The sequence below is a fragment of the Mus caroli genome, unplaced genomic scaffold, assembly GCF_978045245.1.
Source record: "Mus caroli unplaced genomic scaffold, Mus_caroli_1 scaffold_3, whole genome shotgun sequence".
In the NCBI taxonomy this organism is placed as follows: domain Eukaryota; kingdom Metazoa; phylum Chordata; class Mammalia; order Rodentia; family Muridae; genus Mus; species Mus caroli.
In genome coordinates, this window is record NW_028227258.1 from 75937501 (window position 1) to 75957236 (window position 19736).

Below are 19736 nucleotides of genomic sequence, written 5' to 3' on the forward strand. Positions count from 1 at the left end.
GCATGGCACCCCCCCCTCTGTGTTTGTGGACTGCAGGCACAGAAGGCCGCATCGCTGACATCTGTTTAAAGGGCTAAAGTTCTCGACCTTCAGTCCTGGGCCTTAGTTTTAGAAAATGACTCTAGGGACAAAAACCACTGGAAGTAAATATTTCTAGGAGCATATGTTATAGGATTTTTTTTCTTTTCTTTTTCCTTTTTTTAGAAACAAAAGCAAAATACAGGGGCAACAACAGGGGGAATCTTTGAGTATTCAACTCCAAAATACTTTCATTTTATTATTGAAAAAAGAAAATGACTGGGCGGCGGTGGCGCACGCCTTTAATCCCAACACTTTGTAGGCAGAGGCAGGCAGATCTCTGAGTTCAAATCCAGCCAGGGATACATGGAGAAGCCTTTTTTCAAAAAAGAAAAAAAAAAAGAATAAAATATAGATGGTAAATATATTTTTTAAAAAATATACTGTAAGAAAGAACTTTTCCCCCCTGCCCCAAGTACATTTTCTCAATGGTTCGAAATATGACTATAGTTTTAAAGGTGGGGATATTAGATACAAAGAAACAATAGATTGGACTATTAATCTGAAGAGATATTGTCAATAAATCTCATTGCTTTTCCAAGGCAACAATAATATCAATCAACAATAATAAGCTATAAAATCAAAAACTGCCTTGAGGAATGCAGATACATATATATTATATATATTACTCACACAAAATAAACAAACAGAATCTTAAAAAAAAAAAAAGAAGGAAAAATGATTGGGACAGACGTGGGCGTCTGTATGATTCCAGGAGCTGTGAGGTAAAGGCAGGGCCATGGCAAGTTGGGTGGCAACCTGAGCTACAGAGTGATAAAATCCTAACTGGAAGAAAAAAGAAAAAGGAAGAAAGGAGAAACAAGTAAAGAAGATAATTTTGCTAAAGGTCGCACTTAAACAATTTATTTATTTATTTTGCTTTTTTTTCCCCCAAGACAGGGTTTCTCTGTGTAGCCCTCACTGTCCTGGAACTCACTGTGTAGACCAGGCTGGCCTCGAACTCAGAAATCCGTCTGCCTCTGCCTTCCAAGTGCTGGGATTAAAGGCGTGCGCCACCACGCCCGGCTCACTTATACAATTTAAACAACTCAACGCAAAATGAAAATCAGGCCTTCCATCCATGTTCTCCAAGTCCTTCCAGGTACATCGTGTAAGACTTCACACAATCAGTAACTAAAATACCAGGAATCCCATTCTTCATCTTGTTTATTTGAGAAAGGGTCTTATGTCTCCGGGGCAGTGATACACAGTGATACACAGTGATTTCATATACAGTGATACATTTATGTATCAAGCTCACTAAGTAGCTGAGGAGGACCTTGAGCTCCTGAGCCTCCTGCTCCTCACTGAGTGCTGGAAATACAGGCCTGCGCCACCTCATCAGGCTTACACAGTATTGTAGGTTAAACCCTGGGCTTATGGAGGTTCGTTTGCTGTCTAGGTACTACACAATAGTCCATTGTATGGCATCCTATCATAATTCATTTAAGCAGCCTATTGAAACTTATTTCCAATATTCTTTGAGTATACATAATCTGCATAGACTGCTGATGAGAATGACTGTCATAGGTCATATATGTTTGAATATTTGATCTCCAGCTGCTGCAACTGTTTGGGAAAGATTAGGGGTTGTGTCCTTGTTGAAGAAGGTGTGTCACTGGGGTGTGTCACAGGTTTGAAGGTTTCAAAAGAGCCATTCCCAGTATGTGTGTCTCTCTCTGCCTCCTACTTTCAGATTAAGATGTGAGCTCTCAGATACTGTTCGGGCACCATTCCTGCCTGCCTGCCTGCTTGCAGCCATGTTCCCCCGCCAAGATCATCATGGACCCTAACCCTCCAAACCATAAGACCCAATAAATGCTTTCTTCTATAAGTTGCCTGGATCAGAGTGTTTTGTCACAGCAACAGAACAGTGACTAAGACGTATGTGCATTATCTCCAGTATTCTTTAGAACAAGTTCTTGGTGTAGAGCCCAGGAGTGGTCTTGACGTGTTAAGGTTGTACCGCAAACTGCTCATACATGAACTAATGGATACCTTTTGAAAGGAGATAAAAGGTGCACAGGCAGCAGCAGGTTCTCAGAATCCTGTGGTCTACAGGTGGTTAATAACCTCCTGGGGATAATTCTATCAGAGACTGCTCATGCACACAAGACAAACACTGTCCAGATCTAGGGACGTCAGTGACATTTTCCTGTCTCTGCCGTGTTCACTCTGTCTTCTTTCTGGTTTCTCATTTCAACACCAATTACTCTACACGTGTCGCCAAACAAGCAGGCCCCTTTACACCTAGGCACGGTCTTCATTACTGGGCTGATAAAAACACTGGTGATTTCTTTTGTCCATTAGCTGTCTGTAATAATACGCTTGCCACTGTAATTAGTTTCCCCGTCTCTGGCTTGCTTTTCTGTCATTTCTCTCTCCAGAGTTCTGTTAATAGCATAGATTGGTCACTAAACTATCAGTCCGGTCTGTGTAATGGAGCTGACACTAGAAGCTTGCTTTTTTTTTTTTTTTTTGACAACTAGGTATGATTTGTAAGGGTTAGGAGCGGAATTGCTAATGCTTCTTGGGCTTTATTACATTAACCTGGAAGGCATTCTACCTATGAAATGAATCCAATATTAAATTGTCTGTTTTATGAGTTTTCCTTTAATAATTCTTCTAATCTTTACAATGTTTTCCACAGTGTCAGTATTTTCTGATCTCTATTTCCTGAGATTAATACAGCAACTTCATTTTATGAACGCTTTATTAGTTTCTCATTATTTTTGAGGGAAGAGAAAGAGGTTCAAAGATGGACTTCTGAGTTTTCTTCTGCGTTCCTCTCCCTAGTTCTGGCTGATGCCTGGACCAATTAGGCAAGGGTCCACAGAGACCATTTATTTACTTATAATGACAATGCCACCGAAATACCAGGAAAACCTCACAGAATCCTCTGCCAAAAACAAACAAAAAAATCCATCCGTACTGAGGGCCGAGGTGATCCCGAGGTTCTCTGGAGGGTAACAAGAAGATGGAGCCTCAAGGCCCGTGTGCACTCTGGGAAAATCCCTAGGGTGGCTGTGGCTCAGGAGATGATGAACGGCTTGAAAGAGCTTAGAAGGAAGGGGCAGTAATCCAGAACAAAGGCTGTATGTAGGAATGGGAGGGGTGAGGCAGTTCTGAGGATGGGTCACAAGGTAAAGCAGGCAATGGTGACTTAATAGATGTGAAGTAATCACTACCTCCCAGTCTGCAATGGTGACAGCTCTCCTACAAGATCACAGCAGCCTGGGTACTCTCCCCCACCAGGGGGATTACTATGGTATTTTATATGAGGAAAGAGAGGCACTGCCCTGATGAGGGAAGTGCCGAGTCACACAGCAACTGTGTAAGAGATCACTCTACTTCAATCCACATAGCTAGATACTCTGTGATACAGTGAGAAGATTCAGGGAGAGCCTCTCTGTCTCTCTTGGGAAGGCTGTTGTGTGAGGTTGTCACCAAGTGAGGTGCGAAATATAGGGGTCAGGTTTACAAATAGATAAGCACGGGGCTCCCTACGACTTCACAGTCAAGAGCAATGGTTAGTCAGGCCTACAAATGATACATCTTGCCAATAAGAGGCCCTGATGATTGAATATCAGGCGATGAAGAGATAGAAATCAAGATGCAGAAAAGGCTGAGAGTGAGCATGGCACTGCAGCCATACTGTGTGTGAGGCATGGCACTGCAGCCATACTGTGTGTGAGGCATGGCACTGCAGCCAGGCCGAATGCTTTCTGTTCAGCTTCCTGTTTGAAGATGTCTGTCATGATCTGCTTTATAATACAGAAGGAATTTTCAGCATTTTTTTTTTTCCCGAGACAGGGTTTCTCTGTATCGCCCTGGCTGTAGACCAGGCTGGCCTCGAACTCAGAAATCTGCCTGCCTCTGCCCCCTGAGTGCTAGGATTAAAGGCGTGCGCCACCAACGCCTGGCTTGTTTATTTTTATTTCATCTGTATTAGTATTTTGTGTGTGTGGATGTTTGTGCACAGTTTTGTGTGTGTGTGTGTGTGTGTGTGTGTGTGTGTGTGTGGGCCCATAATGTGGGGAAAGAGGGGAGTGGGATCAAAGGCGTGCGCCATCACGCCCGGTAATTTTCAGCATTTTTAACCAAGTTTCCATCCCCAGCAGGTTCTAAAAAGGCAACCTCTGTTTGGCTTATATTGTTTCCCCATCTTGCCCTTCTCTGGCACTTGTAGCATCAAAAGGTTTAGATTAAAAAATGTTATTAGCAACACATTAAAATAGCCCATAAAGTTTTGTTTGTTTAGGGAGTCCTAAAAATGTAGGTAGCAAACATAATGTGAACCCCAAACAGGACTTAGAATACAAAGATTGTATTTGGGGGCTGGGAATGTAGATCAGTTGGTAGCATGATGAATGAAGCCTTGGGCTTGATTCCCCCCCCCCCCCCATACCAAGTCAAAGTGGACACACACACAGACACACAAACTCACACACACAGACTCACACACAGACACATATACAAACTCACCTACACAGACTCACCCACAGACACACACACATACTTACTCACACAAACACTCACAAACACACACACACTCAAACACAAACACACTCACACATACACACACACACACACACACACACACACACACACACACACACGTGCACATACTTGAGGGTGCTCGAGCCATGGCTGGGAAAACAATTTTATGACATGAGGCACTGATAGTCTTTCAGTCTGTTTACTTCATCTGAAACGTGAGGCCACTGATGCCACACAGAGGGTTGTCTTAAATCAAATTAGTTTGAGTTGAAATAAAAAATAGCATCCATCACAGTATACAGACCATCCGCAGAAGCTCAATATAGCCTGCTGTTCTCCTCCTGCCTTTTATGGATAAGAGATGTGCCTTTTTGCTTTATATGCCATAGCCAGTTATAATGTGTGCATAATAAACACGTAACAACTATGTCTCCTACCATATACAAGACACATGGTATTCAGATTTTGTTTGTTTGAGACAAGTCTCGGAAGAGCCCAGGATGTCCTTAAGCTTGGGGTTTTCCTAACTCAGCCTCGAGTGCTGAGCTATCCTGCTTAGCCACACTTTCGCTTTAAAACTGTACGTATTCTACACCATTCTAAGGCATACTTAATATTTAAAAGATAACAGTTAAAATCTGGAAAATACTATCAAGTTTATATGCCCACAAATTTTCATCCAAATAAGTAAACAGTAGTAAAAGGAATTTTTCCATGGAGACACAGATCAGCTTGGTTTGACAGATCAAAGATAAACTTTATGTCACCGACAGATAAGCTTTGCTATCTGAACAGTGTGAAGAAAACATTCTCTCCGCCTTTGGGAAATCTAATTATCTTGATCTTGGCAGCACCCTTACCATTTTTGAGTTTTAGTTACAGAAATTTGCATTGCCGAGATATTCTGTGAGGATTATGGGAAAGAATCCTGCACTGTGTGTGTCCTGGCTCCAGGCACCATCATTCTTCCGGGATCCCTCCTTGGGCGGGCCCTTCTCCTGGCTCTCAGCTAGGACCCCTGTGGGGTCAGCAAATGATTCTCCATTTGTGAAGCTTGCATTTCATCCTCCTAAAGCTAGGTTGTTCCCAGATCCTTTCATTGTGTGGCCTGAACTTCAAACTGCTAATTCAGGAAGCCAGTTAAAAAACTGGTCCCCAGTCCCTGTCTGCTTATGCCTGGCTGCTATAATAAAATCGGTGTATTCTAGCATCTCTTTCCCTGTCTCTATGAGCATGTATCCCATGTCTCTTATTTCTGTTTACACCATCTTGAAAGATGTGCACAAACCTCTATTCATATATATGGACTGAATACCAAAACAGCGAGTGAAACTGAAGACACCATTATGAGCTCAGGTTTCTTCCACGTCAGATTTTTACTCACCTAGAACCGTCTCAGAACCAATGGGTTCTTCAGCTGGGCTCCCCAGGGTGGGCAATACGTCATCGTCAAAGCTGATGAGGTCGATGTCCCCCAGGGCTTTGCTCTGTGGAGCTGGAACTGGGGGATTGGATGGCAGCCCTTCTCCAAGTGACCGGAACGCTTTGGCTTGTGATGCTACTGAGAGTCGGGGAGGGACAGAAACCAGTTTCGGTGGAATCGAAGGGTACGGTGGGGCATCTGTGGAGGCTGATTTTTTCGGCAGCAAAGGCCGGGGAGCAGGAGTTGGGATTTTCTTCCCCGTATCGGGGCTCTCGGCCATGGGTCTTCCTCCAGAAGTCTCATGGTTCACGCTTCGTGTAAGGCCAGGAGTTGGTTTCTTTGGCAATTCAGGTTTGGTTACTGGGGTGATTCCGGCTTCTTGTGGAGATGAGTATGGGGTGAGCCCTTCTCTGGAAGTCACCTTGAGCCTGTTTTCGGCCCATGTGTCCCATTCCCCAGAAGCTCTGTTAGCAGCTGGCTTGGGTGCCACTAAGGGTTTCCCTGAGGAAACAGCTGGCTTCGGGGGAATCGTGCGGGGAATAATCTCGGGTTTCTTGGGCAGTCCTGGGATTTCTGTGTTTGTCTGACCCTCAAATGCCTTGATCCTGGAAACAATAGTATTTTGGCTTTGTTCTGTGTTCATAATGTTCATCATTGCTTGGCTATCTAAATTGCAGGTGCTGTCCAGTAGACAGTGGGGTGGCCAGTCTTCTCTGGGGGTCACTGGGCTTTTCTGGCTGTTTTTCTCTTTACTGTTAGCATCCCTAGCTACTGGCCTGAGGTTGCTTTTTGATCTTGGTCTTGGCACTGGACATCTTGTAGCACTGGGGTTTTCAGGACAAGTTTGCTCTTCACAGATATCGAAGACGATTAAAGGTGCCACACCTGGGGGGAGGTTACCAGCTGAGGCTGCGGGTGACGGCTGGAGAGGCTGGAGAGGCGCCTGTAGTGCTGACAGGAGCAAAGGAGCAGGGCAAAGGTGTGGTGTTACCATTTGAAAAGCAAAAACTTTTAACAGGAGCTATACAGATTTAAAAATATACAGATGGACTACCAAGAGATTAGATTTCCATTAGGAACTATTCGAAGTCAGCTTACAGGACTGTACAACTTGCATTTGTTTTTGTAACATAGTCATTGTATGTTTTAAAATACCGTTGAAGTCCTGGCTTTCATGAGACATCACACAAACCTGGCTGTCAAAACTCAACAACTTTAATGCTCACTTTCCAAGGCAAGTCACTCTCATCTCTATTGCCGGAGTATAGAATTCTCCAAAGAAGCCCACAGAACAGTCACCCATAGCATCTCACCAAGAAGAACTTATTACTAAATACCTTTATTTATTGAGAAATGTTTCTTTTCCATATCTATCATTATGGAGAAAATCCTTCTCAGTGGGAACAAAGGGGACCCACACTAATGCCCACTGTAGGTTAAACAGAGGGTGCTTTTGTGAGATGGATGAGAGACAGGGTTACAGCTCTCAAGAAAGATCTATTAGAGCAATCACTGCATACCCAAATTAAAGCACACAGGGATCACAAAGCCTAGAAAGCAAGATTCAATAAATGATGCACGACTTGCAAATTATCTTAAAGGCAGGAGGCCAGGCTGATGGCGGCCCCAGAACTAGGTCAGAATTAGGGGAGACAGAGCACTTGCATTACTTGGGGGAGGATCGCTGTCTATGTCCTCCGGAAAGTCCGTCTGCGTCGCAGAGGTGATAGTGCTCCTTGGAGTGGCAGCAGCATTATTGTTATTTGTGGCGTTGACCTGGACTTGGTTGATTTCTTTTATCACTTGCTCATAGGACGGCGGGAGCTGGAGAGTAAAGAATGAAAATTGCCTACGTCTATGGGCAACAACAGGCAAGGTGCCTACAGCCTCATGGTGAAAATCTTGGAATGTAATTTGAAAAAAGAAAATGCAAAGACACAATGTGGTGGTGTTTACGCACCTCAGCAGGAACCAAGTCATTGGGTCTCCAAGGGCCTGCTCCAGGCGTGGAGGGAAATCCCAGTCCTGGAGGTGGAGCTCCTGGAAACCACGAGGCCGGCCTCAGTGGCTCTGCTGCCACGATGGTGATCTCTGGACGCCTGCAAGATGGAGCCTCCCTCAGTAAGGTTCTCAGGTAGGACATGGGTTAACATTGTGTATCAGTGTTTAGAGACTCATGGGGCAAGCACCTTCTAAAAAAGCATCAAAATCTATTAGAGGTCTCAGCATGGCCTTTGTGGTCCTAGTGGCCACAGAGAATAGCCAGGAAAGCTTCAAGGGAGCGAATGACCACCATCCTTCATGAACCTGGAATGCTGGAGAATTAGTCCCCAGTGTGCTTAGCTCGGCTGTGGTTGGCAGGACAGGGCTGATTAAGGCCTCTCAGCTTCATTCCATAGTTCTGCTGTTGGCTAGTAGATGGCACAAATCTGTGGCCTACAGCAGAGAAATATCCTGGCCAGTAGGCTTGTTTGGTTTTCTGTGCTGAGGAAGTATACACAGAACGGAAGTCACCATGTGACAATAACTGGCCAGTGGGCTTGTTTGGTTTTCTGTGCTGAGGAAGTATACACAGAATGGAAGTCACCATGCGACAATAACCCTGTTCTCACTCGGTCTCTGCCCCAGCTTGAAGCTACCTTTAAATGTTTTAATGTACACTTTCACTTTGAGGATTTGGCGTATGTATGCATATCCTAGTCGGCTTTGTATTTTGTATATGACTTGATTTATCTGGAAGACTTGTATCATAGTGACTCAAAAAAACCTTCCTTTCTTACTCTGAGCCTGCATTTTTGTTTGTTTGTTTTGTGACAGGGTCTCACTATGTATGTGGCTCTGGCTGTTCTGGAACTCACTCTGTAGATCAGGCTGGCCTCGAACTCACAGAGATCCACCTGCCTCTGCCTCCCGAGTACTGGGATTAAGGAGGTCCGCCACTACCTTTGGCTTGAGTCTACATGGTTATGTTTAATTCCCAACTTGCTTTTCTAGCAAACTCCACCCATGAGACCCTGGGAAAGTTAGTCAGCGTTTCTGAACTTCAGTTTCTTATCTAACAAACAGGAATATGACATTTGTTTTGTCTTCTCTAGCACTCTCTGAAAATAGAAAAAATGTTGTTATCAAAATTGTATACATATACACATTCTCCAGCAAGCTCATGAAGTATGATAGCTTTACCACTGATTAAGTTAGAACTGCATTCCCTAAAACCCCCATTGCCAGCCTTTTTAACTTAGGAGGAGTTACCAGTGAGTGCTGAGCACTAGAAATATACACGAAGCCTTATGACAACCTTTGAGGTGGGTGTGGCCAGCGCCATTTTACAGAGAGGAAGTTAAGGAGGGCCAGTGGCTTGTCCAAGGCCATATGGTAGGAAATACTGAAGTCAGGATTTGAACATCATTCTATCTCAGCCTAACTCCTTTTTCAGCTGGGATGGGTGGCTCACACCTGCAATCCCAGCACTCGGGAGGCTGAGGCAGGAGGACTGAAGCAAGGGCTTCATAATGAGCTACAGACCAGCCTGGGCTACTGAGTGAGACTGTCTTGTCTCTCTAGTGTCCTAGATAGTCCCTGTTCTTCATTATTCTTTTCTTATTAAAAAAAAAAAAACTATTTATTTTTGTGTATACTGGTGCTTTGACTGCATGTATTAGGGCATGCATATGTTAGGGTGTTGGATCCCCTGGAATGGGAGTTACAGATAGTTGTGAGCTGCTACGTGGGTGCTGGGAATTGAACCCGGATCCTCTGGAAGAATAGCTAGTGCTCTTAACCACTAAGCCATCTCTCCAGCACCTCTTCATTATTCTTTACTGTACTTTAGAGAAGTTTAAAGCAGGGATGATGACTCATAAAGCTTTATCCATTCTTTATCCACCTGTCCATCCTTCTATTTGTCTATCTACCTTTGTTCGTTCATTCATTCATTCATTCATTCTTCTATCTACCTACCTACCTATCTATACATCATCTATTCTTTTACTTTGTTCTCTTTCACCTCTCTCTCTCTCTCTCTCTCTCTCTCTCTCTCTCTCTCACACACACACACACACACACACACATTTTAGTTTTTTTGAGACAGGATTTCTCTGCTTGCCCTGGAACTTGCTCTGCAGACCAGGTTGGCCTTGAACTCACAGAGATTCACTTGCCTCTGCCTCCTGAGTGCTGGGCTTAAAGGCGTGCCGCACCACTGCTAGGCTTTATCACTCTTTCTACTTAACCTCTACCATGTACTCATCCAGATGCCCATCCAGCCTGCCTTTCTTAGTCTTTACTATTATCATACACCCTGCCATCTACTCTTATATCTGTGCAACATCTGTTCAGTACTTATAAGGAAAAATTATCTCTCTACATCACTACAATAAAGTTTTACAGTAGTTGTTTAATAATTACCTTAAAATTGAATTCAGCAAATACAAAAGAATCTTTTAAGGCCTGTGTCATTTCTCTCAAGCAAAACCTTTATTTGTCAAATTTATATATGGGTTCAGAGATGTGTGGATGAGGTAGAAGTCAGTATAGCACTGCTTATGAAGGTAAAATAGTCTGCCAATTGATGCTACTTCACTTTATACTATCAGAACTACCCGCTACTATAATGATAACCATACCTCCTGTCCCGGTGAAGTTCACTCTGAATACAGGTCCGAGAAGCTATGAGAGAAAAACAAACTAGTATAACACCATGCAAATACATTCAATAAATACTAAATTTCGATAGAGTATATAATTAGAAAGAAGTTAACTTATACAGGACACATATAGAAGATATTGCTTTTAATACTGCTAAGAAAAGCAAATCAAAGTGATCTTTAAGTATAGCAGGGTTAATTATAATCATATATTTGTTTTGCAGAAGAAAATAACAGATTTCAAATAGTGTCTAAAATATTGTCTATATTTCTGAAAATCACAGTGTGAAGACTGACCAAAGAAAAGAACATAAAGCAATAATGGGAGAAAAAAATTTAAATTTTATCTACAGGAGTAGCCTAATACAATAGTTTTATTCCTGTTGTAAAAAGTGTAGAAGTAATGACATTTTTTTACTTATTTTTTTTTAGCTTTTCTGACTTTCCAGTAGTTTTATGAAATAATAATAAATATAAGTGTAAATAAATATACTCAAAACACTTTCCCGCTCACATTTATAATACACAATTTTTGTGTGTGGAACAATCAAGACTTTTCTCTAAGTCTCAAACTCAAAAGTCTCTATGGCAGCTAGGTGTGGGGCACACATCCTTAATCCCAGTGCTGAGGCAGAGGCAGGCAGCTCTCTGTGAGCCCAGTGCTAGCCTGGGCTATATAATGAGTTCCAGGCTGGCCAGGACTACATCATGAGTCTGCTCATCAGACTCAAATAAAAGCTCCATGGCTTACATTTTTCTGAATTTTATTTATAAGGCAAATCAATTAAACAGGAAATTATGTCACCTTTGGAGACCCTTTTTAACATAACAGAATATTATCTCTATTTTCAAAGATCCCTTTGGCAGGTGGAATCTTTAAGTACTCTACCGTAAAGACTTGTGTACAAGGGCATTTGTCTGGGAGACAGACTACTTGGGTGGTGGCTTTCAGCACCTCTCTACTACACTTTCCAAGCGCTTCTGATGTGGAGAGATTAGAAGCATGCATCTCACTTATATCTTCTAACTTTCCTCGGAGTGTGACTGCCAGAGCTGAGACCAGAAAAGGCAGGAATAAAAGCTGGGATAATCTCAGAGCTGGGGCAACTGATCCAATGCTGGGCTGTATTTCCCGATATTGGAACTCCCAGTATCAGCAACCCAAACCGATGCCTGGATCTCGACTTGGAGTCTGCTCATAGCATCATTGGGCTCCAGTGACATTTGACAAAGTCAAAGCTGAGCTACATGGAGGAATGTTGTCTACTGGAGCGGGAGAGGTCAGAGCTCTGCAGGGATGTCTGATTGGTAAGGAGGTTTTATTGCATCAGAATCACCCACGTTTGCTGCAGCCATATGCCCACCATCACCACTAAAGCTGGAATCAGCAGATGCAGCACTTCCCCAAGTCTTCCTGCATGAACATACCTCTTCCGCGGGGCATTGTGCTGTACACTAGTCATGAGTGCTAAGGGAGAAAAAGAAGGGGTTACAGAAGAGGAGAGGGAGGGGAAGGGGTGAGCCAGTTGCCTGTGCTCTACAAAAAATCCAGCAACAAGACCAGCAACCGTGTTGCTTTTTCCCTAAGAGGTTAAGAAACATTCTAAAGATCCCTTTAGTTCCCCCCCATTCTGTACACTTCAATGGAAAAGAAAGTTGATGGACCACATTTTCAGATGGTAGGATCATAAGCCTGGACAGGCCATCTTTGATCCTCCTCAAACCATAGGGAGAGCCGCAGAGGTGTGAGCAACTCAGGTCACACAGGTGTGACAGTCCAGATGGCTGGGAACAGCCTGCTGCTGCTCCAAATACTTTGGCTCCTTGTAGAAGTGGGTGAGCTGGCTGTTAGTTCTCATTCTAAATAATCTAAAATAATCTATTAAATAACTAGAGGAAACAAATATGTAGAAAGATTTTATATTGTCCTGACTATAGAACCACCCTATTGGTAAGTCACAATAATAAACAGCTCAAAGGCTACATTTTTTGGACAGGGGTGAGCAGATGAGTGTGATATGACATCAAGGGCATCCAGAGAGGCAAACTTGTGCCTTCAAGTCTGGACGTCTCACCCACATCGCAGGTCTACCTTGTAAACCAAACCTCCCTGGCTTCAACTTCCTTCAGCTGTAAATCAGGGTCCGCTCACAACCTGCCGAAAGTGCTACCCCCTACTGCGAGACAGCTCCCAGCTGATGGTATGGGAGCAATGTTGGAGGAATCTGGATTCTAGGGACATGTTTGTCTAAAAAGTTAATGAAAAGGCCAAGAGTCATGGCACACGCCTATAGTCTCAGCACTTGGGAGGCAGGAGAATAACTATAAGTTCAAGGCCAGCCTGGTGTACATAGTGAGTTCCAGTCTAGTCTGAGCTATGTATCAAAAACCTTGTTTTCAAAAAAACCAAAAAAAAAAAAAAAAAAAAAATCAGATTATGTCAGATATGTCCTATTAGCACATGTAAAAAAAATTTAAAACATATTTAGGAGCCAAAGAATGAATGCACAAAATCCCACCATAGACTGGATCTAGAATCATTATTAAGGAATTTAAAAAGCAACTGGCTGTGTAATGCGGCTTTAAGAAAGAACAAAGGCTTTCCAGGGTTAGATGCCTGGTTGATTAGATACCAGTAAATAGGTCATCTTAGTTGACTGCTATGATAAAAAAAAATTTACAACTTTTTCCTTTAAGAAATTGTTTGTTGCTTTATTTAAATTAGGGGCTAGGGAGCTGGCTCAGTGGTTAAGAGCAATGGCTGCTCCTCCAGAGGACCCAGGTTAGATATCCAGTACCCACTATGGGCACTCACAACCATCAGTAACTATGTGTATGGATGTTTTGCCTGCATCTATGCCCATGTATTCTGTGCATACCAGGTGCCCACAGAGGCCAGAAGTAGACACTGGATCTCTGTGGCCTGGAGTCACAAATGATTGTGAGCTGCCACGTGAATGCTGGGACTCAGACTCCGGGTTTCCAGAAGAGCATCAAGCTTTTAACCCCTAAGCCATCTTGCTAGCCCTACAAATGTTCTTAAACAATAGGCGAAAGGGAGAATGGGGGTGGTGTTGTTAATTACCCCTCACTTTATGGTTATATGAATGAGGACAGTATATCCATTTGTCCTTGTTTTTGTGGCAGAGCAATAGCAGGCACATGTTGTTTTTTACCATGTGAGTGACAGATAGGAATTAAAGGACGAATTGGTCATTAGAACCCAAAACCCCTTTGCTTCATCTTCTCCTCCCTCCCTTTGCTGGGGCCATTGTGCCAGTTTCCTCCTCTCTTGTGCCCCGTCTTGCTCTCCCAGATCACTGCTTCCCCTCCAGCCACAAACTTCCCCATCCTCCGCAGCCTATAACCAGGTTCCCTCTGCTGGACTTTCCTGTCTCCAACACCAGCCCCTCCTTTGTTTATTTTTACTCCCAAACTTGGTTCTAGTCAATGTTGAAATGTTCTACGGTGGCTACTATCTCCACCGACCTCCCAGGCACAGAACGTACTGGCCTGTGCTTTGACCCCTTTCCTTGGCCTCAGCAGCCTCGCATCCTTCCACAGAGAACTCCTTCAGCCCCACAGGCAGCCGGCTCCTGGTTTTTCCACAACTCCGGCCTTTCCTTCTGAGTTTGTTTTGCCCCTTTATGCTCAACCGTCTTCTCTTTACCTTGCACAGTCTAAGCAGACTCTGTCCCAGGGAACCTAGGGAGTCAGGGACAAAGAGCAAGTCCTCACATTCCAGGAAGGAGAGGGAAGACACCAGCTGGTGGCAGCACAGAATGCCCACACATCTCCTCCATTACTGTCCCTTAAAGAGAAGAGCTGTAAGAGACACTACAAGATTCTGTCTCTTGTATCTTTTTCCTCCCAATATGAGTGCTGAGAACCAAACTCCATCAAAGAACAACACTTAACCACTGACCTCTCTGCCATGACAACAGATTGTTATGAATTGCCATCACACCGACTGTTCCCCGTAACTGTTCAAAGCCATGTTCTTCGTGACGCGTGGATGCTTTAAATCCATATTAAATATTAAAACCTATATTCCTAAACATAGGCTATATTATTTCTAGTGTAGTAATCTCCACTCCAGTTTTAAAGTAAAACATCTAAAACCCTGTCTTTACTTTTTCTGTCAAAGGTAATCCCTGTTCTGTTTATATAAAGGCCTTTATTTACAAAAGGTTAAAATCCTATACCAACAGCAAATCATAAAACACCAGCCAAGAGGGAAAGTCACAAAATATAAATGTTAAGTTTGGAGAGAATTCTACTATGGAAGTATGAGCCTATCTTTATAGGCATCTATTGAGTTTTTTGAGGCAGGGTTTCTCTGGCTGTCCTGGAACTCAATCACTCTGTAGACCAGGCTGGCCTTGAACTCACAGACCTGACAAACTCTGCCTCCCAAGTGCTGGGATTAAAGGCGTGTGCCACCACTGCCAGGCTACACTTACAGAGCTTTTGAAAATTTCATAAAGAGACTAAATTAATGAAAGAGACAGGCTTTGGTATTTTTTATTTTGTGTTTTATGTGTATAAGTGTTTTGCTTGCATGACTGTCTGCCGTGTGCATGCAGTGCCTTTGGAGGCCAGAAGATGGCATTGGATCCATCGGAATTGGAGTTATGGATGGTTGTGGGCTGCCATATGGATTCTGAGACTTGAACCCAGGGTTTCTGGAAGAATAGCAGTGACATTAGCCACTGAGCTGTTTCTCTAGACCAGAGGTTAATATTTTTTTAAATTCAGCAGATAGATACCTCTTATTTTAGAAAAAATATTACATAAGATTCTATCTGCTTGTTGATACTGCATAGCCAGATTAAGGCTGTTGGTTTTGTTTTTTTAAGACAGGATCTCATATAGCCCAGGCTGGCCTCAAATTCCTTATGTAGCCAAGGATAACTGCCAACTCTGGATTTCCCCTTTCCACCTCCCAGTGCTAGGATTATAGCCATGTCCACCATGCCTGGCTCCAGATTTAAGTTGCTTGACTGTATGAGGGAAGTATAATTCTGAGATACTGGCTTATCAAGCAATGATAGTGAAAAAAACCAGCTGTCGAAAATACATGATTAACTCTTAGGAGAAGCTATACGTATTGGGTCCTTGGTAGATTCATCATATACAATCACTTGCTGGGAATTTCAACCATCATTTATAATGACTACAGAGGAAAATACAGAACAGAAGAAAACAAACTTACATCTCTTGATTACCGCTCTAATGGATGACAGGGGTCCTTGGCTAGAAAGAGAGAGAGAGAGAGAGAGAAAATGTATTACACATTCATCAATCCTGTGGAGAATAGTTTTACACAATGCCGGGTCTTCTAGGGGCATAAGACATTAGTTACTGGCCTCTTTACAGAACAAAAATTAATGAAAAACCTTAAATTGCCTTTTATATTACGATGCCTTAAAATTGCTTTCATAGAAATCTACAAATTACATCTCCCAGTAAAACCCTGGACACTCCCCCTCATCAGGCAGTATTATCACACGATGCTCACAAGAGCCCTGCATAGCTCTCCTACAACCTTACAGCAGCTAAATACATTATCTGAATACCAATTTAACCTAAGGGCCAACAGTTTCTTCTTTAGATCAGGCTTTAAAACACCTCAACCCAACAAAGCAATCTTCTACTTCTGTTGGATTCTGGTCAGCAGCTGGCTGCGGCTTCCTGCTGTCTTTGTGCTCTTGGAAGAGTGACAGCCCCTTCTTCCCATGTGCCCATGCACTGGCCAAGTCTCGCTAGCTACAAAGTGTTTGATGCTAGCGTTGTTTCTATTCAAATCAAATGATCTTTGGAACATTGGGGGGAGGGGGGGAGACAATCAGTTTAATGAGAGGATTTGAGTCGGGAGGGACAATTTGGTTTCTTTTTTTTTTAGAATGTTCTTTTAAAGTTATACTTGCTATGGTAGCTTGAATGCCCCCCTCCCCCTCATATATTTGAATGATTTGTCACCAGGGCCTGGAACTGTTTGAGAGGGATTAGGAGGTGTGTCCCTAGGGGTGGGCTTTGAGGTTTCAAAAGCCCACATCAGGCCCAGAGTCTGTCTGTCTGTCTGTCCATCCATCTTTCTCTGCCTGTGGCCAGGATGTTATTTCAGCAACTGCTCCAGCACCATGACTGTTTGCGTCCCACCATGATGGTCATGGATTAACCCTTTGAAACTGTAAACAAGCCCCCAATTAAATGCTTCCATTTGTAAGAGTTGCCTTGGTCATGGGATCTTTTCACAGCAACCAACTAAATAAGAAACTCGCTTTAAAATTTATGTTCTTTCAAAAATATGCCTTGTTTCATAAGCAGGAAAACTGAGCCTTCTGGGTATCAGTTTATTTAAAGGAGGGCTCTTTAAGAATAAAATCGCTATGGCTTAAACATGTCTCCTATAAAGCATGTATCAGAAGCTTAACTCCCAAGAACCCATATTTGGAGGACTTGGTTAGAGGAAACCAGACTGTAAGGGCCCTGCTGCCATCAAGTAAACAGGAACGCATTCATTGGAGATGGATTTGTATCCTGTCCACACATGCTCTCTATCACCTGCCCCTTTGCCTTCCACCAATGAACTGTGATGTTATAAACAGAGCTACGGTTAGCCTGATTTGCGTCCCCCAGAAGAACCCAGGTGAGCTATGGAATGACTCGTGTTTCTGTTTCGCGTGTGCTGGAGGGAACCCGAACCACCATGTAGTAACTTTAGATTTAAAGCAATAATTATGCAACAGAGGAAAGGAAGCACTGTTCTGCAAGTATTCCGTTCCACGGATATAAAGGAAAAGTGATATTCTCATAGTCTAAATTAATGCCACATCACAATCTGCTGGGCTGGATGTGATGAACTGTGAAGAGCAAGAGAAAGTGGAGCTGAGCAGAGTCGGTCTTCAAGTTCTAAGATTTGATAAGCTTCACAGTTAAGAGGTAGGAGATAAAGCCTTGTAACGGGGTCCCAGGGATGTGAGTGGCAGAGTGGGGCTTAGCACAGGATTTGATTTCTAGCCCCACATCCATTGAATGTGGAAGCACAGGCTTGTAACTCTCTTACTCTGGAAGTGGAGGCAGAAGGAGCTTCAAGCTCACCCTCGGCTATGGAATGAGTTTGAGGCCAACTTGGGTAACATGAGACTCCATCCTTAAAAAAAATGAAACAAAGAAAACGAATGCGATCCATCTGGAGTGGCTTTCCACACCAGAGGGGCTGACTGCACTCCAGAGACCAACACATGTCATGTGCCCATCCACGTGCTATCACTGAACTGCATCTCCAGCCTTGAGGGATGCTTTTCCTAAAATTAAAAATGCTGACAAAACAAAAAAGAATTTCTAATCTGGGAGTGATGGGCACACTTATAATCCCAGCCCTTGCTGGTGTGTCTGAGGCTAGCCCAAGTTCATAGTGACTTATGGGGCACCTTTACCTGGCAGGCTTGTGCCTCAAAACTAAAAACAAGCAAACAAAACAACAAAGTAAAGCAAAACTAAAGCTACAAAATCAAACTAAGGCCCTGTGTACTTAAATGTCTGGAATCTGAAAGGAAAAGTTATTTGAGTTCAAATGCCTTCACTTTTGGTTACTACTAACAAGCCAATTTCTAATTTTTATGATCAATACCCCCATGTATGCAGATGCACTACTGGACTCCGTGGGTCATACAAAGAAAGAAAAGGGTATCAAGGTGGGAGGGGCTGTGTTGAGGGGCAGGCCTGGGGGAGAGGCGGCTTTGGTTAGATATGATTAAGATACAGTGTATACAGGTATGGGGTTGTCAAAGAATAAGTAGAAAAATTCTTTAAAAGGATCAATGATACAATACCAGCTTCACCAGACACTTTAATATTCATCTTTTCCAAAGATAAACAAATCATATAAAGGATAGGTACAGCTAATTTCAACAAGTTCTCTTCACATGCTACACATCTGTGGGGAGAGCCAGGCTGGCAGGGTGGGGTGTGTCTATGTGTTGCCTGGAGCCACATCAGTGTCCAGAAAGGGTACAAACCTACAGCCAGCTAGAGACCTACTTCCACTCCTGTGAGCGGGCCATTCAATTTACTTCCTGCTACTTTTCTGCCAACATATGTCCATCTTCTGGCTGCCTGCCAAGACTTAAAGGCAAATGATGTGAAAATATATTAGCACAGAGCTGGCACAGATTTAAAAAAAAATGTGTATTTCCTACTCTACTTTCCGATATTGAAATTTCTATAGTTCATTATATACGTGGCTGAATTTTTGTGGCTGTTACTGATTTTGCAATAAAATCTCATGTGTTCTGGGCTGGTCTCAAATTAATTATGCGGTTGATGATGCCCTTGAATTTCCCATCCTCCCATCTCCATCTCTGGAATGCTGGAATTATAGGCACGTGTCACTACACCTGGATTATACGGTACTGTGGATTGACCTCAGGGCTTCATCCATGATGCTCAAGCAAGCGTCTTACCAACTGTGCTCCAAGCCCAACCAGGCTGACGCTTTCAGAGCTACTGAGTCAGCACCTGCTGGGCTGACCTAGAGCTACATAACCCTATCTTGAAAATACAAATATTTTCTTGCCAGTTGGACTTATTGTTCTCCATTTAGCAAACATTCCAAGTTTTACAACGTGTACCTCTTGTAGACCTCATCTCTTAGAGCATCAAGGGAACTACAGACTTTTGTACTTTTGAACCATGTTCTTATTCCTATTGTAACCACAGGCAGTCCTCTGTTCTGTTAGGTCACCCTCCCAGAATGTGTTCTACAAAATGGCCACGGAGATCAGTGGGTTCTGAACATTTAGTTTCAGATTGCTTTAAGTCTATTAAAAAGAAATTCTATATAAAGTTCAAAGATCATGGAAAATGCTTTCAACTGTTAGAACTACAGAACATTTAAAATTGGAGTGTGCTACCCCGTCCTTCCTAATTCTCTCTATTTCTTTTTTAAATACATGCATGTCTTGACTTCCTAATTAGATTGCAGGTTCCTCAAGGAGAAATAATGGCCTCTCCCTATTTTCACAGAGCAATTCAGTGGAACCGAATCATGTGCTTGCTGAACTGATGTGAGCCTAATCCCACTT

At 43.1% G+C, this 19736-nt stretch overlaps 1 protein-coding gene across 5 annotated transcripts in view; it reads right to left on the bottom strand.

Annotated features, from left to right (window-relative positions):
- Sh3d19 (SH3 domain containing 19) overlaps positions 1-19736 on the bottom strand; it is a 154829-nt gene that overhangs the window by 35674 nt on the left and 99419 nt on the right. For 2 of the 5 annotated variants that reach the window (XM_085835792.1, XM_021157574.3), the window contains exons 3-8: positions 15863-15903; positions 12076-12115; positions 10627-10669; positions 7962-8100; positions 7672-7825; positions 5963-6952 (exon numbers count right to left, since the gene is read on the bottom strand). In XM_085835792.1, coding sequence (XP_085691918.1) covers positions 5963-6952; positions 7672-7825; positions 7962-8100; positions 10627-10669; positions 12076-12091 — 1342 coding nt within the window. In that variant the 5' untranslated portion in view covers positions 12092-12115; positions 15863-15903. Of the gene's footprint in view, positions 1-5962; positions 6953-7671; positions 7826-7961; positions 8101-10626; positions 10670-12075; positions 12116-14156; positions 14322-15862; positions 15904-19736 lie in introns of those variants that run through there. The other 3 variants (XM_021157571.3, XM_021157573.3, XM_085835793.1) reach the window with 2 other exon arrangements.